Consider the following 24,717-nt stretch of genomic DNA (forward strand, 5'->3'; position numbering starts at 1 on the left):
GCAAACAGACAACTAGTAGCCTACAACTAAGAACTAGTTGACAACTAAGAACTAATTAGAATTAGAATTAGAATTAGAATTAGAATTGTAATGCACAAATTGTATTCTTTGATAGCTCTCGCGGGCCATGTAAAATCAGGTGTCGGGCCGGATTTGGCCTTAGTTTGACACGTGCTTTACACTCAGTACGTTTACGTGTTACTTGTTGTTTGTTGTTTGTTTGTTTGTTTGTTTGTTTTTGATCATACTTTTCAAGCATTGGAAGAAAAAAACTGCCATTTGTAATTTGCTCATTACTGCTATTTCCTGATTATTATGAATTATGAATTATTATTAACCCATTAATTATTATTAACCAGGACTAAGATTCTTCTTTCAAACACTTGTGCTTGGAGATATAAAGCATTATGAATGCTGGACTTATAAGACATTATATCCACCACTTATAATACTTTATAAACCTTCTTATAAGTTGTTATGCATGATTATAAACATTTATAAAGGGTCTCATAAAGCTTTATAAATGCATTATAATGCCTTATGAATGTGCTCATAATGCGTTATAGACATGACCTTCATAGAAAGTGCTACCGTAAATTTCTTCACTATTGTGGAGCAGTGTGTTCAGACCAAAAAGGGCTCTGCTAATATCTATGAACTTCAGTTTACTTTTAAAACTTACGTTCATCTTCTATTAGCTTTCGCCATTTTAGGTTCTACTTTCTCAATCAAAAAGGGTGGAGCTTTAATGTAGTCAACGCACACTGCGAAACAACTGGTCCAGGTGGCTGTCGACAGATCATTAGCTCAGGTCGGTGACATATGAGGTTGTCCTAGGCCACACCTCCCTGAGAGGGGAGGGACCAGAGTACCCCATTTTGGTGCACCTGACTTCCCCAGCACCTGCACTTGGGGAGTAGGTGTGTTTATCCAAAAAGAAAATATAACCTGTGGTTTAAATAGGGGAAGTATTGGTATATTTCCAGCCTATTTCAAGATTCAAGATTCAAGATTTTTATTGTCACTCCATGGTACAAGTATCACGTGTGAAATTATTGTGCAGTAGACTCCGTTTACGACATAGTACAAATATAACAATGAGTGCAAAAACAATAAGCAATAAGGCAATAAGCAATAAGCAATAAGCAACAATAAGCAATAAGGCAGTATAGTGATAAGACAGTCCGAGACAGTGGCATATTCACTGCACATAGGTGCATATGTCATGTGCATACGTTAGACGTGCTTAAACATTTTAAATTCGACGTATTTGACATACAGGTGCAAATAGCATGTACCTTATTAAACATACAATTAAACATTAGACATACGTAATGGTAGCAGCTGCAGTACGGTACGGTACGGTACGACTACTACACTATTTGTGTATGTTAAGGAGTCTCGTGGCCTGCGGGAAGAAACTGTTCCTCAAGCGATTTGTGCGTGCTTTTGGAACCCTGTATCTCCTCCCTGAGGGTAGCAGGGAGAGCAGGCTGTTGTGGGGATGGTTTGTGTCTTTGATGATCTTCAGGGACCTCCTGAGGCACCGCTGGTTATACAGTTCATGCAGTTCTGGCAACTCACATCCTGTTACGTGCTGGGCCGCGCGCCTCACCCTCCGTAGCGCCCTGCGGTCCATGGTGGTACAGTTCCCGTACCAGGTGGTGAAGCCGCCAGTCAGCAGGCTTTCAATGGTGCCTCTGTAGAAGTCCCTGAGGATTTCTTTCCTTAGCCCAAATTTCTTCAGGCACCTGAGTCCGTGTATTCGCTGTTGGGCCTTTTTGACAACAGTGGCGGTGTGCCCGGCCCAGGTCAGGTCCTGGTGGATGTTGACTCCCAGGTACTTGAAGCTGTCCACCCTTTCCACCACTGTGCCGTTGATGGTGATTGGGGTGTGTGCGCCCCCCCCTCTCCTGTAGTCCACAATGATCTCCTTGGTCTTGGAGACGTTCAGAGAGAGGTGGTTGTCCTGGCACCATTGTTCCAGGGCCCTCACCTCCTCTCTGTAGGCCGTCTCGTCGTCCCCCGAGATCAGCCCCACGACTGCTGTGTCGTCTGCAAACTTCATGATGGTGTTTGAGGTTTGAGTCGCCACGCAGTCGTGGGTGTAGAGGTCGTACCAGAAGGGGCTGGAGACGCACCCCTGGGGCGCTCCTATGCTGATGGTCAGTGGGGAGGAGGTGAGGTTGCCCACCCTCACCACCTGGCGGCGGTCTGTCAGGAAATCCAGGATCCAGTCGCACATTGCCGTGTTTAGTCCCAGATCCCTGAGCTTGCGTACCAGCCTGGAGGGTACTATGGTGTTGAATGCTGAGCTGTAGTCCACGAACAGCATTCTTACATATGTGTCCTTCCCCTCCAGGTGGGACAGGGCGGTGTGGAGCACGTGTGCTACTGCGTCCGCTGTGCTCCTGTTGGGGCGGTATGCGAATTGTAGCGGGTCGTGGTCCGGGGGGAGTGTGGGGCGGATCTTTGATATGACCAGCTTTTCAAAGCACTTGCTGGCTATTGGCGTGAGGGCTATTGGGGACCAGTCATTGAGGCTGGTCACTTTCTGCTGCTTGGGAATGGGGATGATTGTCGCTGCTTTGTAGCAGGAGGGAACTCGCCGGAGGGAGAGAGACTGGTTGAAAATGTCTGTGTATACGCCTGCCAGCTGGTGGGCGCAGGCCTTGAGGACCCGCCCGGGGATGCCGTCCGGGCCGGCCGCCTTGCGTGGGTTGATGCCCAGGAACGCCCGGCGCACCTCGTCCTCAGTGATGGTGAGAGCGCGGTCTGGATCTGTGGGGGGCGGGAGGTGGGGGGGGTTGGTGGTTAAGTGGGAATGGGGGGGGGTGCTGAGGGGTGGGGAGGGCAGTGAGAGTGGTAGGGGGGAGGAGAGGAGGGGGGCTGGTGGAGGGGCGGAGAGGAGGAGGGGTGATGGGGGGAGGGGTGGCAGGGGGGGGTGGGGAGGGGGGGTGGTGGGGGGAGGAGAGAGGGGGGGTGGCAGGGGGGGGAGAGAGGGGGGGAGGGGGGAGGGGGGGGAGAGGGGGGAGGAGGGGTGGTGGTGGTGAGAGGTGGCTGAGGGAGGAGGGGGTAGGAGAGGAGGGGGGGGGGAGGAGGGGAGGTGCTCTGGCAGAGGGGTCGAACCTGGCATAGAATGCGTTGAGTTCGTCTGGCAGGGTGGGAGACGCGTTGGCTTTTTGCTGTTTTTCTCGTTTAAAGTCTGTGGCAGCATGCAGTCCCCTCCACAGGTCTCTGGGGTTGTTGGAGTCCAGTTTTGCCTCCAGCTGCCTTCCATATTCTCTCCGCATTTTTTTTATTGTAACTCGGAGGGCGTACTTCGTCTGCTTGTATTGTTCTGGCGTCCCGGACTTGAAGGCGGTGGTCCGGGCGTGAAGTGCAGCCTTGACCTCACTATTGATCCATGGTTTCTGGTTCGGCATTGTTTTAACTGTTTTTGTGGGGACTATGTCCTCTGTGCAATGTTTAATAAAACATGACACCGTTTCAGCGTATTCTTCCAGGTCTCCTGTGTTAAATTCTCTCCATATCACTTGGTCAAAACAGTCTCTCAGGATGTCATCTGATTCGTCTGACCAGCGTTGGGCGGTTCGGTGGACTGGGGGGTGGAGTTTCAGCTTTGGTTTGTGTTTGGGGACGAGCCAGATGAAGGCGTGGTCCGATTTGCCGAATGGAGGTCGGGGTGTTGCTTTGTAGCATCCAGCAATGTCAGTGTAACATTGGTCCAGTGTATTTTTGCCTCTTGTGCTACAATGTATGTTCTGATGGAGGGTGGGCATTCTCTTCCTCAGGTTCGCTCTATTAAAATCCCCTGCGACCACCAGCGCCGTTTCCGGCTGTCTTGCTTTCTGTGCGCTGATCGCGTGGTCCAGTTCTCTGAGAGCGTTCTTTGTGTCTGCTTGTGGTGGAATATACACAGCTGCTAGGGTGACTGTGGTAAATTCCCGCGGGCTGTAGTGGGGTACGTACTGAATCATGACATATTCCAGGTCTGCTGAGCAAAACGTCCCGATATTAGTGTTGTTGATACTCCAGTTCTTATTAATCATCAAACAAACACTGCCCACTCTTTTCTTACCCGAACGTTTTGGGTCGCGATCAGATCTGTGCAGGCTAAATCCAGGTATTGTGATGGTGTGGTCTGCTGTCTCAGGTGAGAGCCAGGTTTCAGTGAAACACATAACGTTGCAGCTCGCTATGTCCTTTTGGAACTGTGCCCGTGCTCTTAATTCACACATCTTGTTCTCAATCGATTGAACATTAGCCAGCAGTACACTCGGTAAAGGTGGTCTGTTTGCCCGTCTCCGTAGGCGGACGGTAAATCCTCCTCGCCTTCCTCTTCTCCGCCGCTGCTGCTTGAGTTCGGGGAACTCGGCGAGGTCTGGTGCCAACCAGTCCTGGTTGGGGTGATTTTGCTGTTTATTCCTGATGTTTATTAGCGCGTCCCTGTCGTATCTGTACGTGGTAGCGCTGGTTAGAGTCCTGATGTTGATATCCTTGTCGATCATATTCTCCATTTGGCGCGCAGCGAGAGCACACAATAATCCCCGTCTTTGTTCGCTGCGCGCTGTTGTCCGCTGTGCTCTTTTCCGCAAAAGTGCAAATACGCTACTATGTGCACTATATAAAATACGTTGATATATACACTGGATATTTACAATGCTTTAGAGAGAGAGGAACGCCTCTTCGTAGCATGTTCAGTTATGATGAGTCTGCTCCCACAGGTATATATGTCGGGAGATGTCTTCATACAAAAAGTTTCATGCAGTTTAAGGCATTTTCCTAGGAGTTATGAGCATCTGATGTTGTAACTATTTCATGTAAAAATGGGTACATTGCTCAGCGTTGATTTCGTAACTTCAACGCACCTTCTACTAGATGTAAAATTTGGCGAGCTTTCCAATGCCGCCAGTCCCGTGTCTGTAGCTGCTTCCATTCCCGAGATATGGTTATTTGCAAGCAGCTAGGGGAGCTAACATTAGCTAGCCAAAGCTATGCGGTGAACAAAGATGGCTGCCTTTTCTTTTTCGTCAGGAGCTGTGAAGGGGCGTGGAGGACCTCTAGAGGCGGAACCATGGCGGCACACCCCCACATGTAGTTTACAGCTGCTCTCTTCCGCAAGTCTGGACTTGACGCTCTGACGCGTTTTACGTCAAAGCGTCAAGAAAATATGTGAGAGATGAGGGAGATCAGCCAGGAGGGTTGAGTGAGGGGAGGTAAAGGCTGCAATATCTAATCCAACTACTGACATTGTAATGACACAAATATGGTTGAAAATCAGGAAAGCCGGCCTTTAAGCTATCGTCTGCCTCCACCATCCAGTTTTGCGCTGGGATCTAAGCGCAGACACACGTGTAGGCGTGGCCCAGGCGTGTCATCTCCCTCCCGCAAGTGTCATTTTGCACTCTGGCGAAGATACCGTCGCTATGTTCCGAGCGCAAAGAGAGGTTTGGACGTTGACCGTGCCAAAATAGGTGTTCCAGCACAATGTGTTAGAAAAAATGGCCTTGGGTGCTTTCAATTTTAACGCCACCAAATAGCTGGTCTTAGTGCAAAAAAAAACACTACGCCAGGCGTACGCCTCAGTGCAGGCAGTATTCTCCGCTCAGTGCAGGAAATCCTTGCTTGGATACATTTACGCACAGCATGGATGTCACTCTCCAACACCTTGCGCCTGCACACACTCTTCTCTCCTCAGAATGCCACGTTGATTTTCAACTATAGCCTACATTGCAGAAAAAACACACCTTGATTTAAAAATGAGAATTCTTTGTCATGGTTTCATTGGGCTACATAATTCCCGACCATACAGGTTTGTGGTGTGAGGTAACAGTAGATTGCTTTTGAGAAAGTTGTGATGATGTTGTGCCAAGCTGCCTCTCCCCACCCTGTGAGCCCCATGGCCGGCCCAAAACACCCAGGGCACCGACCCACCCCCACCCCACCACCCAGCCTGCCTACCCGTCCAGCTCCCACCTTCTCTGGGGAAGACCCCCCCTCCAGCATCCGGCGCACTATAGCCGAACCTGCACACGCCACAATTAAGCACCCCTCCACGGGCTACATACAGACTCCCGCCCCGCCAGACCCTCGTTCCCCTAATCCAATTCAAAACACAAATCACTTTTTGGCACAACACCTGTAGTGTCCGGCCAGTACAGTAACCTCTTTCCCTGCAATTGCACTCATGCAAGACCAGCTTCTCCACAGCGTGGATGGCGTGACCGCAGTCAATGGCTTAAACAGAGTGGACAATTCTGACATAGGCTATTGAAATAGGCTATAGAAGTAAAATCTCACACATTCCTACCCTATTAAGGAAACAAATATTTTTTAGATGTGTAGGCCTATGTTATAGCCTATATGAACGAAACGTCTAATTACAGTAAGCGCACGCTTTGGGACATCATTGCGTAATTGTGCGGCGGCCCTCCCTGTCTTCCCTGTCTCATTCTCCCCTCCCTCTCTCTCTCTCTCTCTCTCGCTCTCTCTCTCCCCCTCTCTCTTTTCTGTCTCTCTCTCTGTTTGGGGAGTGTGCTGCTGGGAACCCGACACGTGCATTTCGGCATAGCATCACCTACTGGCAACACAAAAGTGGTTTATCTCGAGAACAATTTGTCCGATTGACTTCAAACTGGGGAAGTGCGCTGCTGGGAACCGCCCAGAACAGACACAGACCTTACACACACAACAGAATACCGGGCCGGAGTCCCATCTATTTATTTATAATCACTATCAATTTTTTTATAATCATTATCTTGTCTCTGTTCAGCTGATGAAGTCAGGTTGGTGGGAGGAGCCAGCCGCTGTGCTGGTGTACTGGAGCTGAAGAACCAGGGAGACTGGAAACCAGTGGATGACAAGTATTTGTGGAACCTGAAGGCAGCAGGTTTAGTGTGTGGACAGCTGGACTGTGGCTCTGCTGTTCACACAGAAAGGAGAGAGGAATCGTCAGAAAGATCTGTATGGCAGATCAATCGTCCTGGCTGTCTTCAGTATGTGTCTACACTGAAGAGGTGTATATTCTCATGGTCTGGACCTTCCTCTCACAGCCTGCTGATCACCTGCTCAGATAACATCATCAATGACATCAACTATGACAGTAATGTTTCCAGTCTCTTCCTTCCTCTGTCACAGTGCAATCAGTGGAACTGACCAATGAATGTATAAAATATATTTTTGTAACTTGCTCAATTGTTTTTTAATAAAGAGCTGTTAAAATTCAAATTTCTCTCTCTCTCTCTCTCTCTCTCTCTCTCTCTCTCTCTCTCTCTCTCCAGAGTCTGTGAGGCTGGTGAATGGGACAAGTCTGTGCTCAGGCAGACTGGAGGTGAAGTCTAACCAGACGTGGTCCTCAGTGTGTGAATCTGACTTTGACCAGCAGGATGCAGAGGTGGTCTGTAGGGAGCTTGGCTGTGGGGCTCCTTCAGTCCTGCAGGGGGTGCTCTATGGAGAAGTGGAGGCTCCAATGTGGACCAAAGAGTTTCAGTGTGAAGGCAGTGAATCTGTTCTCCTGGACTGTGGAAGCTCAAGCTCAGCTAGAAACACCTGCTCACCTGGCAAAGCTGTTGGACTCACCTGCTCAGGTAGTAGATGAGCTGCAGCTTGGATTTGACTTTGATTCTGTTCTAATCCAAGTGACTTATCTTTGTTTACTAATTACTCTCTTCTCCCTTGTTCAGTTGATGTTGTCAGGTTGGTGGGAGGAGCCAGCCGATGTGCTGGTGATCTGGAGTTGAAACAAAATGGATACTGGAAACCAGTGGCTACCTGGCTCTATGATAAGCCTATCTGGCACTTAGAGTCAGCAGCTGTAGTTTGTAGACAGCTGGACTGTGGCTCTGCTGTTCACACAGAAAAGACAGAGCGTTCTACCTACAGACCTGTATGGAAGATCACACCTTCCTGTTTTAATTCTGGGTCTACAATGAGGGACTGTGTACTAACACAGTCATTCATAACTAATGTCAGGCTGTCAATCACTTGTTCAGGTAACAATCAATGACATCAACTATGACAGTAACAATGTCTGCCACACAGTATGTCTCATCTCACTTTTTAATTTACTTTACAGGCCAGGGGTGTCAAATCAATTTCATCCCGGTCCACATCAGCATTCTCAAAGGGCCGGTTAGATGTAACATGATATAAATGTATCTAGCCTACTTGTCATATTACATCATTGCCTCTGATTAGATTTGTATTGGTTTTTAGTAATCATGACTTAATAATAACAAGCTCTGAAAGCAGAATTATAGGAAAAATAATGGCAAACAGACAACTAGTAGCCTACAACTAAGAACTAGTTGACAACTAAGAACTAATTAGAATTAGAATTAGAATTGTAATGCACAAATTGTATTCTTTGATAGCTCTCGCGGCCCACGTAAAATCAGGTGTCGGGCTGGATTTGGCCTTAGTTTGACACATGTGCTTTACACTCAGTACGTTTACTTGTTACTTGTTACTTAGTCTCTTAGAACAGACGAGTTGGCTTCCGCAATTTTCAAATGCTTCCGCCATACCGTTTGTACTTCGTGGGGGAGAATCATGCACCAACCGGAATGGGAAGTAGAAAGGCGGGTTTTCCGCTCATTAGTCCAATCAGAATCGCAGAAAGGCGGGTCTTCCGCTCATTAGTCCAATCAGAATCCAATATGCCACATTTTTCGTGGACACACGTGTCGTGATTGGTCGGATTCCGTCGAACTTCTTTCCTGTCTGAAGGTTTTTTTTCCCAACTTCCTTGTGCATGTTCTGGGGGTGTAACGTACAGACTGTGTATAGCTGCATTCGCCGGATGTAGATGAGACAGTCTGTTTTAAGACACTACTTGTTACTTGTTGTTTGTTGTTTGTTTGTTTGTTCCCCCCCCCCCCCAGGTTTCAAGTTTTTCAGATATAAATTTGATCGTACTTTTCAAGCATTGGAGGAAAAAACTGCCATTTGTAATTGGCTCATTCCTGCTCTTTCCTGATTATTATGAATTATGAATTATTATTAACCCATGAATTATTATTAACCAGGACTAAGATTCTTCTTTCAAACACTTGTGCTTGGAGATATAAAGCATTATGAATGCTGGACTTATAAGACATTATATCCACCACTTATAATACTTTATAAACCTTATAAGTTGTTATGCATGATTATAAACATTTATAAAGCTTTATAAATGCATTATAATGCCTTATGAATGTGCTCATAATGCGTTATAGACATGACCTTCATAGAAAGTGCTACCGTAAATTTCTTCACTATTGTGGAGCAGTGTGCTCAGACCAAAAAGGGCTCTGCTAATATCTATGAACTTCAGTTTACTTTTAAAACTTACGTTCATCTTCTATTAGCTTTCGCCATTTTAGGTTCTACTTTCTCAATCAAAAAGGGTGGAGCTTTGATGTAGTCAACGCACACTGCGACACAACTGGTCCAGGTGGCTGTCGACAGATCATTAGCTCAGGTCGGTGACATATGAGGTCGTCCTAGGCCACACCTCCCTGAGAGGGGAGGGACCAGAGTACCCCATTTTGGTCCAGCTTACTTCCCCAGCAGCTACACTTGGGGAGTAGGTGTGTTTATCCAAAAAGAGAATATAACCTGTGGTTTAAATAGGGGAAGTATTATTATATTTCCAGCCTATTTCCATGCTTTAGAGAGAGAGGAACACCTCTTCGTAGCATGTTCAGTTATGATGAGTAATGTCTGCTCCCACAGGAAAAATCTATTTTGAGGAGGCATACATGTACATTATTTCCCTCCAATCAACACATGATTTGTGGGAGTGAAATAATCACCTTTCCATTAATCCCTTGAGAGACCTTTATTAGGGAGAAGCAGGTAAGGAAAACCAGACTTTAGGTTTTTATGAGGCCGCTGTGCAGATGTCCGTCAGACAATCTTTTTCAGCAGGGGCATCAAGAAGCTACGGCCCTGGTGAAGCATGATCTGTGATCATGTGAGGGTTCGACTTCTGTTACCGTAAGTTTTTTTGTGATGGCCCCATAAGCCAGTGGGAGAAGAAACCCGCTGCATGGGAAAAGAGAAACCGGTAACCCGACCTTGTAATGGACAACAGTTGTCCATCTGGTGGTTTGCTGTGCATAATACAAAGTGCGCCCGTGCGTGTCCTTGAGCACCAGCGGTGCGGGACAGACTCTGTTCTAGAGGACTTGCCGCAGTTACAGGAGAATTCTTTTTTTTTTTACATGGACCTTTTTTCCAGCTCTATTTATGCTTTATAACTCGCCCAGAGCAGACATTTCTGACGATTATTCACTATGAATACTCACTATGCATACTCAAATACAATCACATTGATCTGCTAACCCTAAGGGCAAGATCAAATGGAGTTGTGGGATCTCTGATCCTCGTACAAACCCTTCCTGTGGAACTTCTTGCCAGCAATACACCTGGACTACACCCAGGGAACCTCCTTACACCAGGTCGCAGACGAGCAGGAGGCTTAGCCCGGTTTAGAAGACGTCCTTACCGGCCCGCGTTACCGTCACTACTACTCTCCAACGTTAGATCACTGAGGAACAAAATGGATGAACTGCAGCTTTTAATCCAAACTAGGCGAGAGCATAAAGAATCCTCTGCCATCTGTTTTACGGAGACCTGGCTGGACCCATCGGTTCCCAACTCAGCAGTAACCCCACCTGGCTTTACCATCTGTTGTTGCACCAACGTTGGTGCAACAACATCACTGTCCTAGCCCAGCACTGTTCCCCCAATATAGAATACCTCAGTATAAACGTCAGACCATTCTACCTGCCTAGGGAGTTTTCATCAATCATATTAATTGGTGTTTATGTACCGCCTCATGCTTACGCCAACAATGAATGAGCTAACGCAGCACATTTCCGCAATAGAAAGCTCTCGCCCTGATTCCACCGTAATAGTCTTGGGCGATTTCAACCACACCTGTCTGACTACCGATCTCCCTAACTACACTCAACAAGTTGCATGCCCAAGCAGAGAAAACTAAATACTGGATCATTGCTACACCACTATCGCTGGTGCGTACAGTGCCTTTGCCCGTGCCCCTCTGGGATGATCCAATCATGTAATGCTGCAGCTCGTCCCCGCATATAAAGAAAAACTGAAATCCATCAAACCCAAAACAATAAATGGTAAATCCTGGACTGATGATGCCATCGAGTCGCTAAAGGCATGTTTTGAATGAACCGGTTGGGATTCCCTCACCGCATCATGTGACTCCTTATGCTTAAAATACACTACAAGAGTTTCCCTCCGATTTTACATAGGATTTCATTTCCAGTTGGGCTCAGTCTGTCTTTGTTGGCTCTAGTCTGCTGTTGTTGTGGGCAGTTGTTGTGCCAATTAGCAGCATAATCTGTTATGGCCCATTTCCACCGCCTGTATCAGCGCGGCCCCGCCCAGCTCGTCTCACTTTTTTGTCTCATTCCACCGACGTGGACAGCCCGGGTTGAGTCGTGCTAGTTTTGGTCCCTGCTTTGTTGAGGTTCCAGCCGGTACCATGAAAACACTGCAGACAACTGATTGGATGGTCAGGCAGAATCGTGTCTGTGTCTGGATACCTTTTTTTTTTTTTTTTTATAGGACAGTAGGCAGATAGGAGGGGTGGGGATAGAGAGGGTGATTGACATGCGGCAAGGGACCGCAGGTCGGATTTGAACCCGGGTCGGCCGCACGAAGAGCCGAGCCTTCATGGTATAAGTGCTACCAGGTGAGCTACCAGGACGCACGTGTGTGGATACTTTGTGTCAAGGCTGGATAACAGTGGGACTTTACCTTCTCTTCTGTTATTTCCATCAGTCTTTTGTGTTGCTTCCTTCGGCTCTGGTGAAATAAAAGAGAGAACAAGTCAGCTGCTCGGGAAGCCCTTGTAGTTGTGTGTTACGTTGGCTTTGCTAGGCCAGAGGCGGGGGTTTGAAGCTTATGAACTTGGGCAGTTTTCTAAATACAAAGGAGGAAGTGATATTCACCATAAAGTGCTGGAAAATAATCATTTTTGAGGAGAATTTGTAAAACAGACAGTATTTTTTTGTATTTCTGTGCGTTTTGTGGGTGACATTTTTAAATAGAATTGCAGCAAGCCCCAGAATCTTATTTTGCTACTTCCCCCTATGCCCCAGCATACCTCCTGCAAAATTGCATGCTTGCATGACTATTTATGCCATTGCAGTACCTTATCATTTGCATTTACATGATTTTTGTCCCAAAAAAGGTTTTTTTTGGCCCCTGAGACCAAACGGCCCCCGAGTTGAACGTTGTCCTGCACCTTGAGATGGCCGGCTGACGGGTTATCTGCAATACCCTAAAATGTCACACACCACATAATCAAATCTTGGAGCCTTGCTGGCGGCAGCTAGTCTTAGATACTCGAACGTCAGCTTGATGAGGGGTCACAAGGGAGTCCCCAGCAAAATGAGTAAATTGTGTGATTTCAGTAGTATTTTAATGTAGCCCAAGGAGAGAATGTAGTGCATATACTTGGTAATAGCTTTCACTCTCTCCTGTTATCTCCCCACATTATATTATACTCACGCTGTTCGTCTCAGCTGCGTCGAGTCACATTTTCGAGGGTGTGCCGGCAGGCTCGCCGGCCGTGGCGCACGCTGAGGGGTTTGACGCGGAAGTAGGTAAAGGCCTTAACAGCACTTAGGTCAAGTCAAAATTCAAGCTGATGTAAGTAATTATAGCAGCGCAACATGATCACGTCATGTTACTATCCGAATTCATATCCTGTAGGCAAATATAGATTAATGTAAATACCTTAACATTCCCATGAAATACTTTAGACATATTAAGTGAAAATTATTATTATTATTATTATTTTTATTGTTATTTTATTTTAGTGTGTTTGTTTGTTTGTTTGTTTGTTTATTTGGATCCACCATTAGATACAGCAAATATGCAGTAGCTATTCTTCCTGGGGTCCTCATATCATACTTTTAAACAATTTTTCCATCTTAAACACAATACAGACAATACAACTTCCATAACATTCATACCTACATACATACATACAGTAGCTCTATTATTTACTTCTTAGTTGAAGAAAACTTAGTAAATAAATACAAAACAATACAGAAAGAAAAGTGGAGAGACAAAAAACATAACTCTCCTTACCTTTGTGATCATAGGATAGCTCAATTCACCAGTGAAAAACACAATTGTTTTCAGGGTATCCCATATGTAAACAGATACATCTTTAATTTTTTGTTAAAGCAACTTCTGTTACTATTTAATACTAAAAAGCTTGGTAGTGAATTCCATGCCACCATTGCTCTGTAGTGAACCGTTCCTTTTATTAAATTTGTTCTGCATGGAGGCAGCCTAAATCGACCCTCTGATGCCTGCCGCGTACAGTGCTGATGTTCATCTGAAAAGAATGTTAGTTTATTATAGAGTACTTCTGGGATTTTATGTAAAATAATCTTTTTAATGAAAGACACAAGTGAGTAATGTAACTTACTTTTGACATTTAACCAGGCGAGTTGATTATGCATTTCCATGCCAGCTGTTCTATATGGACAATTCAGAGCTATACGAGCTGCGTGAACTGGTCAAGAAGAGCTCTGATAGTACGACTGCTGGTAGCTAAAGTTACCCCTCAGTGTTGTGAAGAGTTTTAGGTCTTTCAATGAAGGACACAGAAAAAAAATATTATAGCATACAAGTGTGTTGAAATAAGCATTTTAAGACTGTTAGCCTCCTGTCTGTAGATGGCGCTACAACTGGCATTCTAAGCTTGAGTTCCCATGTCCCACCCCTATAGCCTACTATAAGAATGTGAGCAGCTCTCCAGAAGACAGGAGACTGAGCAAGCAACTCTTTTGGTAAGATCTCTGAATATGATGTGTTGTCCGCCCCGCCCATTTCCAGGCTAAGTTCATTGTTATGTATCTCTCCTGGGTTGTGACCCAAGTCCGATCTGGATTCCCATGACCAGTGATTAACCAGTGTTGACTGATTTAGTGTGAATTGACAAAATAAGGGTTGTACATGGGTCAAGTAACCCTGGGCCAACCCTGGTCATTGGTCTGAAAGTGGTACCCCCATCTCTCTATCTATCTCTCTCTCTCTCCAGAGTCCGTCAGGCTGGTGGATGGGACTAGTCTGTGCTCAGGCAGACTGGAGGTAAAGTTTAATCAGTCGTGGTCCTCAGTGTGTGAAGCTGACTTTGACCGGCAGGATGCAGAGGTGGTCTGTAGGGAGCTTGGCTGTGGGGCTCCTTCAGTCCTCCAGGGGGCGCTCTATGGACAAATGGAGGCTCCAATGTGGACCAAAGAGTTCCATTGTGAAGGCAATGAGTCCGTTCTCCTGGACTGTGGAAGCTCAGGCTCAGCTAGAAACACCTGCTCACCTGGCAATGCTGTTGGACTCACCTGCTCAGGTAGAAGAGTAGCTACAGCTTGGATTTGTCTAAATTTCTGTTCTAATCAAAGTGACTTTATACTAATTACTCTCTTGTCTCTGTCAGAGCCTGGTGATGATGTCAGGTTGGTGGGAGGAGCCAGCCGCTGTGCTGGTGACCTGGAGTTGAAACAACATGGAGTCTGGAGACCAGCAGTGGCTGACTGGAGGTCTGACTGGAACCTGACATCAGCAGCTGTAGTGTGTAGGCAGCTGGACTGTGGCTCTGCTGTTTCTACAGAAAGGAGAAATTGTTCCTCAAAAAGATCTGTTTGGAAGATTCATCCTCACTGTAATGGGTCTGAGTCTGCTCTGAGGGAGTGTTCCGTAAAGATGGATTCATATTGTAGCTCTTCCAGCCTGGATCTGATCTGCACAGGTAACACTGAGCAGTGACATCACATCCTCAGCTGCATCAGTGACAGGCTGCTCTCTGACTCCTCTGTCTTGCATGTAGCAGTTAGGCATTAGGATATCACTAACATGTATGCTCAAGTCTTCATCATCTCTGTGTTTACAGATCTGCTGGTTCAGCCAATCATCTCCCTCTCTACAGAGCTGCTGGTTCAGTCAAACATCTCCCTCTCTACTGAGCTGCTGGTTCAGTCAAACATCTCCCTCTCTACAGAGCTGCTGGTTCAGTCAAACATCTCCCTCTCTGCTCAGCCTAACATCTCCGTCTCTCCCTCCATCGATGGGGTCTCCGAGGCCCAGCAGCAGGGGCTTCAGGTGTCCAGGGGCTCCAGCTTCACCATCAGCTGCTCCATCCAGCCACAGTACCCAGGAGGCTCCTTCTACCTAATCTCCACTGCCTCCAACACAGCATACAACCACATCCAGCCACCTGTCAATCACTCTGCCCTCCACACAGCAGTCAACCAGACCCAGCCACCTGTCAATCACTCTATCCTCCACACAGCACACAACCATACCCAGCCAGCTGTCAATCACTCTATCCCCCACACAGCACACAACCAACCAGCTGTCTCTGCCCTCCACACAGCAGTCAACCAGACCCAGCCAACTGTTAATCACTCTGCCCACTTCCTGTTTCCTGCTGCAGAACACGCCCACCAAGGGATCTACAGCTGTGTTTATCACATCTATGTTTTCTCTCATAACTTCTCCTCTGAGAGCCAGCCCCTCTCTCTCACTGTCTCAGGTAAGCTGCAGGAGAATCTGAAGCGTTTTAGACAACATTAACTTTGTCTTTAATCGGATATGTTGTTCTCATGATGTCAGGTGATCTGATGTGATTAATCTGTTTCAGCCTCTCCGGCAGATATCACCATCAGACATGTCCTGCTGCTGACTGTGGTGTTGCTGCTCACAGTCTTCACTGCCCTCTGTTGCTACAAGGTACTGAACATCTTTATTCAGTAGAGCAGTAGCCTGGGTTTACCCAGGCTAGTATAGCAGGGGTTCCCAAATGTGAGAATGCCGCGGCCCACTTTGAAATCTGGAAATCTTCTGGGGCCCACCCAACCCTTTAATCACAACTCTGATCAACACACCATACTAAGATGATGTATTTCCCCATATGTTTTTTTTGGGGCATAAGGGAAATTAATAATTAATCCACATACAAAAACATTTCAGCAAAATACCCAAAAGCAGATTGCCAACATTTTCTTCCCCCCTTACTCATCAGAAGTAATTTCTGAGATAAAATGTGATGAGCAACAACAACAAGAAATCAATCCACAAGCTATTAATGCTATAGGCTGTGAGAAATGCTAATATATCTGTAAAGGGGAGACTCGTGGGTACCCATTGAACCAATTTTCATTCAGATAAATTGATCTGAGAGGTCAAGGAACCCCTTTGAAATAGTTTTCCCTCGCCAAAATTTAACCTACAGTATGTTTGGAGCGTTATTTAGCCGACAAGCTAGCATATTATGCTCGGTACCAATCGGTCCCTTAGGTCTTCTAGTTTCTTCTGATATCTCCACGGTATCTTCAAAAATGACCCTGCTACAGCCAATATATATATATATATATATATATATATATATATATATATATATATAGAGAGAGAGAGAGAGAGAGAGAGAGAGAGAGAGAGAGAGAGAGAGAGAGAGAGAGAGATGTGATTCATGTTGTCATGTCTCTGCAGGCCAACAGGAGGCAGAACCCAGGAAGAGAAGAGAACATTGAGCTGGTTTATTATAACCTCGGCGGTTCCAGTGCTGAAGGAAGAGTGGGGAACATTCAGCTGGATTATGATGACGTGGGTGCTGAAGGAAGAGAGGAGAACATTGAGCTGGATTATGATGACGTGGGTGCTGAAGGAAGAGAGGAGAACATTGAGCTGGATTATGATGACGTGGGTGCTGAAGGAAGAGAGAACATTGAGCTGGATTATGATGACGTGGGTGCTGAAGGAAGAGAGGAGAACATTGAGCTGGATTATGATGACGTGGGTGCTGAAGGAAGAGAGGAGAACATTGAGCTGGATTATGATGACGTGGGTGCTGAAGGAAGAGAGGAGAACATTATTGAGATGGATTATGATGATGTGGGTGCTGAAGGAAGAGAGGAGAACATTGAGCTGGATTATGATGACGTGGGTGCTGAAGGAAGAGAGGAGAACATTGAGCAGGATTATGATGACCTGGGTGGTTCCAGAGTTGAAGGAAGAGAGGAGAACATTGACCTGGATTATGATGACCTGGGTGGTTCCTGTTCTGAAGGAAGAGATGAGAACATTGAGCTGGATTATGACGACGTGGGTGGTCACAGTGCTGAAGGCGGGCCGGATGAAGAGGCAGCAGCCCAGGGGACAGAGTAGGATTTCGAAGGAGCTGGTGTCACTTCCAGATGGATCCCTCAGCTCTCACACAGTCAGCCGTCCATCATCATCAAACCATATGGGTTTTACAGTGACAGCTGTTCCCTTTAAAGTCCCGCTGAAATCACAGCAGGAAAAACAGGAAGTCAGGACATTTTACTGTAATCGACCTTCCTCAAACTCCCAGTTTGTAATGTGGGAAAACAAAGAGTGCTGCCTGCCTGGCATGTGGCAAGAGAGTGCCACAGGGATGACATACTTTGGTAGGTTAACCCGGAAGTTAAAGGGATTTTTGAATGGGATTTGGTTAGATGCCTGAAATATGGCCTGTGGTTAACGTTAAAGTTCATGATACTTAGGCCTTTGTGTCCAGCAAGATAATCTTCACAAATGAACGTCACTTTTATCATTTTTTGAAGAGTTTTCTGGTGATCGTGATTTCAGACGATTCCATTTACGCTTCAGAAATCCTAACGCGTTTTAGGACTCATTTCTGCGGTACTCTATGCAGGTGTTGAATGTCAGGAAGACACGCAAACCTGTGAAAAGATTTGTGTTTGTACTGACTGGCTGTGAAGTCCCAGCCTCCACCAACTAGATCTATGATTGTCGTCTGCATATCATCTGGTCTGGATAAGACTTTCAGCTTAATGCGGCACAACACTCATTTGTATATTGCTTTATTTTGTTATGTATAACTTCTCCTGTAAACACCTTGTGTCACTTCAACTTTCTACTTCAGTTGAAGACTTTGCCTGAATTAAAAGTTTGCATGGTCCGTTCTTGATGAGCTCAGGGCCCAAAAGACCCATTTAAGACCTTATTTGGTTTCCACTATAAACACGTAAAAACGTTTTGTTGTATATTGCTGTATTTTTCATTTTGTTACTTATCACTTCTATCCTGTCAACTTCTCATGTAACTTCAGTTTTGTTAATTCTTTAATTAAATATTTTTGCTTGAATAAAAAGTTCGCATTTTTTGGTCACGATAATCGTGATGTGAAATTTTCATACTGTTTCATCTCTGGTGACAATATGGAAACGTATTTACACTATATAACGTTAGACACCAGGCTTGCAGAACAAGGACATTAACGCAGGCGTCTGTAAATATTCAACTCTCTCTCTCACTCTGCTTGTGATTGTGCGTGTGTGTGTGTGTGTGTGTGTGTGTGTGTGTGTGTGTGTTCCTGCTCATCTCTTTGTCCGTTTTTTAGCCACAACTGACAAATATAGCCTAAAAAAATTGTCAGACATCCCCTAGGGGCCCCGGACCCCCTGTGGAAGACCCCTCACTATAGCATATTCTAGCTAACACGTCACTACTAGTGAATAGATACTAAAATACAATAATGGTGGACACAGAGAATCTGTCTTCAAAGTTTTTTTATTTCATGTTTCACATAGTTCATGGTGTCATTTGTACAATATTCATTTACATGTGTGCCAGTGTAAAATAATGCAGTGATATACAGTACAGTAGCCTATAGCTAAACTCATTTAAAAAAGTGACATAAATGAGGTACAAAAGGTGAACTGTGCTCTTGCTGTGAGGATACGTGTGTGGAGCCTGGCAAGTGAAGCAAGAATGGTTTAAAAAAAATCTGATGGTAGAGATGGGGTCTGAGAGATCACAATTATTTGATTATTATTGATATGTGCTGTAAATGAACAGTGTTATTATATTATTTACCTTGGAGTGAGTCATGCACCTTTCTCAGTAATGTCCATACATTCAAAAAGAGTGGAGTGTAGGAGAGTGCAGAGCCATAGAGATATAAGAGTTGGGTAATGTCCATTCACTCTAATGTTTGTTTTTTTTGTTTGTTTTGTTTTTTTTGTACCTCGCAATAGTTCCCGGGCCGGAAGTAAGGTTCTGGATTAAGCAGCACTGTAGAGTTGCAGCAGAATGGAGGATTTGTGATGTACTTTGAAAGATAAGACATTTAAAGAATCTAATTGTATATTATAATTAATATAATAATTATATTATCAGCTTTATTTTATGCTTTCAAACATACTTTCAGGAACTATATTCCCCAGCACACACTATAGACGGTGTTTACAGAATCGTGTTGCTAGGGAACAGTTTGGAAACGTATGTCCTGTCAGTTATAGAGAACCGCAGGGATGAGTCCGTAAGTATACTTCCGGGTTCGTCAGGGGGAAAGTGAATGGGATTTTAGAATGGGGATTTCACTTAAATGCATAAAATAAGGTCTGTGGTTAACAAAAGTTTATGGGAACGCGAATTTGGGTTCAGCAGGATAATCTTCACAAACGTTAATAACTTTTATGACTTTGAACATACATTTTGAAGTATTTGAAGCATATTGTAGCGTATCGGGTAATTACGTGTATTGGGGTGTTTCCGTGCTTGGCTAGGAACTGATATGTGTGGGTGTGTTCCTAGGGGGAAGGGGATATATGTGACCAGCGGCCGGGGCGGAGGCCAGTCAGGCTATGCGAGGGAGCTGACCGGGTGGTTGCAGAGCTAGCAGCGAAGCTAGTTGCTAGGAGCTATATTGTGAAGACAAGAATAAAAAGCCTGTACCAACTTCAAGTCTCCAGTTCCTTGGACGAATACCCACTTTGTTACATTGGTGTCAGACAGTAAAGCGGTAACGCCTCTGATTCGGCCGAGAGGGGAGAGGGTGAGAAGGAACGGCAAAAGAGACGGGTGGTGCGGCTTTTTGGCTCTAGATCTAGCGCTAGTAAGTTAGCTACCAGGGGTGCTAACTGCTAACTGCTAGCTGCTAAAACCACGTGCGATGGTGCGCAGAGAATGGCCATCGGTGAACGGAAGGAAAGGAGAGCTGACGGCGGGGATCAGCTCGATGCTGGCGGGCATGGAGGCCCGTGTGTTGAGAGAGGTCGGACGGCTGGTGGAAGAGACTCCTGCCTGGGCAGTAGAGGTGATGCGGGCGCTGCGAGAAGTCATGCAGCGAGTGGACTTGATGAGCGCGGAGGTAATGCAGCGGGGAGAGCGGCTGGAGGAGCCACGGAAGAGACTGTGTTGGACCTGCAGAGAGCCGGGCCACGTGGCGAGGTGGTGCCGAGGCGGTTCCGGGAGACGGACCGGGTATGCGGGACAACGACATGGACAGCAGGGAGCCTGCTGGGCATGTAGCGCGATCGGACATCTAGCCAGAGAGTGTCCAGAGGCTGTCGGAGATCGGGGGGCAGCGGGAGAAGAGAGACGTGCAGGCGGCGGACAGGTGAGACTCTGCTGGACTTGCCAGTCACCGGAGCACTTGGCCAGGGACTGCACTGAGAGTGTGGAGGCCGGAGGTGAGACGCAGGCTGGGAAGAGCGTGAGCAGCCGGGGAGAAGAGAACGTGGTGACGGATAGGAGAACGGTGCTGCAGGGGAACAGCCAGAGGGAAGAGAGGGACATCGTCTGCAGCGTTGTTACAGTCGGGAGAGCGACGCTCGTGTCTCCGAGTGAGCGAGAGGGGTTACCGCCGGGGGAACCGGCCCAGCCTAACCGCTATACACCCCCTAACGTTGCACTGCGGAGAGCCGAGGGGAAGATCGACGCCGGTGGTGTTCGCTCTGCTGTCCTCAACCCTGGAGGAGGGGGACGGAAAAACGAGCGGAGAGCCGAGGGGAAGATCGACGCCGGTGGTGTTCGCTCTGCTGTCCTCAACCCTGGAGGAGGGGGACGTAAAAACGAGCGAGTGCGAGGCCGGGAGGACGACGCCAGGGTCAGCTGGAGAGTCGACGGGCGCGAGTGGAGACCGGAGGACGAGGATGTCGATCCGGTGCTCGTTCGTGCATTTGGCTACTGGAACAAACAAAAAGGGGGGACCGAAAAGAGTGCTTCAGGCGGGACAGAAGCTGTAAAAGGGGGGATGGAAATGGGGTTTAAATGAAAAATTAAGAAGTTGCTGGGGAAAGAAAAGTTAAGGAAAATGTGGGGGCTTGTGTTTAATTGAGATGTGGGGGTTATTGTTGAATGGGCTATTGTGTTGAATTTAAATGAATGTGTGAAAAAGAAGGAAATAATGAAAACTAGACATTATGGAGTGCCTAATGGGAAACTAGACATTATGGGGGTACCTAATGGAAAACTAGACATTACGGAGTACCTAATGAAAAACTGGACATTATGACGGGGGTGCTGAAAAGAAAAGACTGGTTGTTGGGGAATTATAATTTGATGTGGTGATGGGAAAAATGTTGTGTTGGGTGTGTTTTGGTACAGGGGGATGTGTGTGGGTTGTGCATGTCGCGTGGAAGCGACATTAAATTTGTGTGGGGGAAATGTAGCGTATCGGGTAATTACGTGTATTGGGGTGTTTCCGTGCTTGGCTAGGAACTGATATGTGTGGGTGTGTTCCTAGGGGGAAGGGGATATATGTGACCAGCGGCCGGGGCGGAGGCCAGTCAGGCTATGCGAGGGAGCTGACCGGGTGGTTGCAGAGCTAGCAGCGAAGCTAGTTGCTAGGAGCTATATTGTGAAGACAAGAATAAAAAGCCTGTACCAACTTCAAGTCTCCAGTTCCTTGGACGAATACCCACTTTGTTACAATATTATGGCATTTCATTGGCAATAAGGATAATATTCCTGTGTATTCACGGAATGTAGATGAAGCAATCTGTTATAAATATAAGGTGCTATAATTTAGCATAGAGATAATTATATCCACCCCAGTAACTGAATTTAATTCCAATAAGTAGGCCTATTCATCAGAATCAGCTTTATTAGCCAAGTACGACGTACACATAGGCTACAGTACAAGGAATTTGAGTTTGGTTTGCTCTCAAAGTTACTCACACACAGAAATGCTCAAGCTAAAACAAACAAGGCCATTGGTAACCTGTATCATGTTCAATTTCTCACGTTTATAACAAACCAAATTCCACAAAAATCGGTTCAGAATAAAGTGAGTTATGCAGCCTATTTTATAGACAGTTTTAACTTGACAACAATAACAACCGTCACAACCCACCTGAATATCCGGTTTACTTCCTGTTAGGTCTATAGGATAGCTGAGCGCAGGCTGATATTCGGCTCATATTAAATGTTAACGTTAGGCCGTGTCTCCGACAGACACATTAACAAGGTAGCCTATTTCGGTCTTTATGTCTTGTAGTAGTTAGCATGGCCGTAACTAGCTATGAGGACGGGGAAGTCCGGACCTCCCCTAATATTTCAGAGAGAATTTTTTTTTTTTTTTTTTTTTTTATAAAACAATCTGCATGGAAAAGCATGAAAAACACGGGATCGCTTTTATTTTGAAACGAAAGGCAGGTCAGGCAGGAAGTCATCTGACGCCGCGTCCGCGGTAACTTGATTCCGAGAGAGCAGCAGCATGGTGGTGAGTGATGACTGTCTGTCTGCCTGGCGAGATAATTGAAGGTGAGCGAGCTGCGAGACAGTGAGCGAGTGAACGACAGACAGTGAGTGACACTGACAGATTTTTTAGCAACAACCAAGAAAGTAAGTGTCTAGTCTTAAGTAATGTTACCTGTGTGACACGTTGGGATGCTACTGGCTAATCATGCATGATGCCAATTGCCAAGCTCCCGAAGTCAGGTATGCAGGTGGCTATATGCATGGTTTCAGTTTCATGACCCAATAAGTAACAAAAAGAGGTGGTGTAAAGTTAAAAACAACATAATATATTTTATTTTATTTTTCAATCGTTCCTATCAGGAATAAATAAATGTCCCTCTGTATGTTTTTTTTTATTATCGATGATGACTTTGTGTGTTGTGTACGGCTTGGGATGTGTACCTGTGTTTGTAGGTGTCATTTTGATATGAATTTGGCTAAAACAGTTTGTGTTTGTTAGTTACAATTATGTTGACAGGAGAGCTGAGCAGGTGGTGACATGAAAGAGAATACGGTATAGTGAATAATGACATCACAACAGTATAATCCTAATGTTGATTTAAAATGATATATTACTCTAAATATGGCTAAAAAAGGGGGAAAAAAACCCTCAAATTTTTTCCGGCGGCGCCCTTGCGGGCGCCACCGAATCCGCCTCCCCTTGCTGGACCTCCCCTATTTCGGGACCCTGGTTACGGCCCTGGTAGTTAGTAGTAGTTGTTGTTGATAGTTGCCATAACAACCACCCCTGTCGGAAAGACGTGCACACGCTGGGTAGGAAGCGTTGTTGTCCCGGAGGCGATATTTGTTTTCGGATGATGGCGAAGGCTATGTGAAGGCATAACCCGCCCCTCTCTGCCTCTGATTGGCCTAGCGTCAAACTTCCATCCAAACACATTCGCTTGGCCTGCATTACATCTCTTTCTACAGTCTGTGGTCAGTACTTCATTTGAATTTGATTATAGTACTGTGTTCATTTGGCACCCCTAAATTAGTGGGTGCAGTAATTCCAACAAAATGACCATGGCATTCGGCTACATTGAACAGTTCTGATTGGACATGAAGTTATGGCGTTGAACTTGCAATGATTTCACATCAGATATGTGGAACAAGACGTGATTGGAACAATTAGTGCCAGTGTTGCATTTAATCCGACATATTCAAGTAACAAGCACAAATGCGAAGTAGCTGCTACAATGTAGGCTACAGATCCTTTCCAAAAAATTAGCATATCATGGAAAAGGTAGTTTTACTTCGTTTCGAACTCAAGCTCTCACTAGTGCCTTAAACGCTGCAACGCAGCCCTATGGAAGACTGTTATTTTGCTCCAAAATTACTTTTCATTAAAACCTGACCACCCACCCGTAGGTGGCGTGGTACCCCCTGGGACTGACACGGATCCACGTGACTACGTCACGTCCTGCCAGCCCAGGGAATAATCACTCCGCTTTCTTCCACCCGCTGTGAAGACGTGTTTTGTGAAAGCTCCGTGGTTATCGAGGAGTTATATTATATAGCTTTAGATACTAGGCTCGTTCCGGCTGACGTGCCCACCTCAAGAGGGTCGCGTGGACGGGATAAAGCAGGCTTCGGAGACCCGACCCTGTACCCTTCACCTGCGGCGTCGGAACAAGTCATCTAAAAAGCTAAGAGTATCTTCCTTAGTTAACTGTTGTCAGCTGCCGCCGTGCAGTTGATGTGAAACGTTTCCCCGGGAACGGGGTAACGTTGTTAGGCTCGAGCGCATGACTCAGGTCTGCACTCATAACTCTAGCTAGGTTTGCATACATGCAGAATAGCTTGTACCGTTAGCACTAGAACAACAGGCTAAATAGCACAGTTGTCACAGTAGCTAGCTGCATCCGTGCGGTTGTTTCTGTTGCTAGGTACTTTAGGAACGCCGGCTTTAGAGCGCGCGTGTTAGATAGTTAGCTAGTTTGCTCAGTGCAGCTAGCTTGGACTACCTTGTAGCACTCCATATCTGGCTACGTCCCCAGACAGGGTAACACACCCGGTTATTGTGGCAGATAGCTAACGTGCACACGTGCAGTTAGTGTCTGTGTGCTAAGTACTTCGCGCCAGCTACCTCTGTGTAGGGCGCACCTTAAGCGAGAGTAGTAGCTAGTAGCCATGCTCTTCAGTGAAATAGCTAGTTAGCTGCTTGCTCCCGTG

The 24,717-nt window shown here is 46.2% G+C and overlaps 1 protein-coding gene across 1 annotated transcript; it reads left to right on the top strand.

The window, feature by feature from the left end:
• The first annotated feature begins 7,951 nt into the window (after positions 1-7,951).
• Positions 7,952-18,032, top strand: LOC310777165 (uncharacterized protein). Its single transcript, XM_083637436.1, has 6 exons — positions 7,952-7,994; positions 14,084-14,389; positions 14,477-14,788; positions 14,930-15,571; positions 15,680-15,768; positions 16,528-18,032. The coding sequence occupies exons 2-6, from the start codon at positions 14,260-14,262 to the stop codon at positions 17,200-17,202; spliced, it is 1,848 nt and encodes a 615-aa protein (XP_083493562.1). The 5' UTR covers positions 7,952-7,994; positions 14,084-14,259; the 3' UTR covers positions 17,203-18,032.
• The last annotated feature ends 6,685 nt before the right edge of the window (positions 18,033-24,717 follow it).

The sequence above is a fragment of the Poromitra crassiceps genome (genome assembly GCF_964638095.1).
Source record: "Poromitra crassiceps genome assembly, chromosome: 5".
NCBI classification, from domain to species: domain Eukaryota; kingdom Metazoa; phylum Chordata; class Actinopteri; order Beryciformes; family Melamphaidae; genus Poromitra; species Poromitra crassiceps.

Coding starts and splice junctions, on each gene's coding strand:
- LOC310777165 (XM_083637436.1), top strand. CDS start 14,260: ATGGAGGCTCCAATGTGGACCAAAGAGTTCCATTGTGAAGGCAATGAG. Junction 14,390..14,476: donor TGTTGGACTCACCTGCTCAG/GTAGAAGAGTAG, acceptor TGTCTCTGTCAG/AGCCTGGTGATGATGTCAGG. Junction 14,789..14,929: donor CCTGGATCTGATCTGCACAG/GTAACACTGAGC, acceptor CTGTGTTTACAG/ATCTGCTGGTTCAGCCAATC.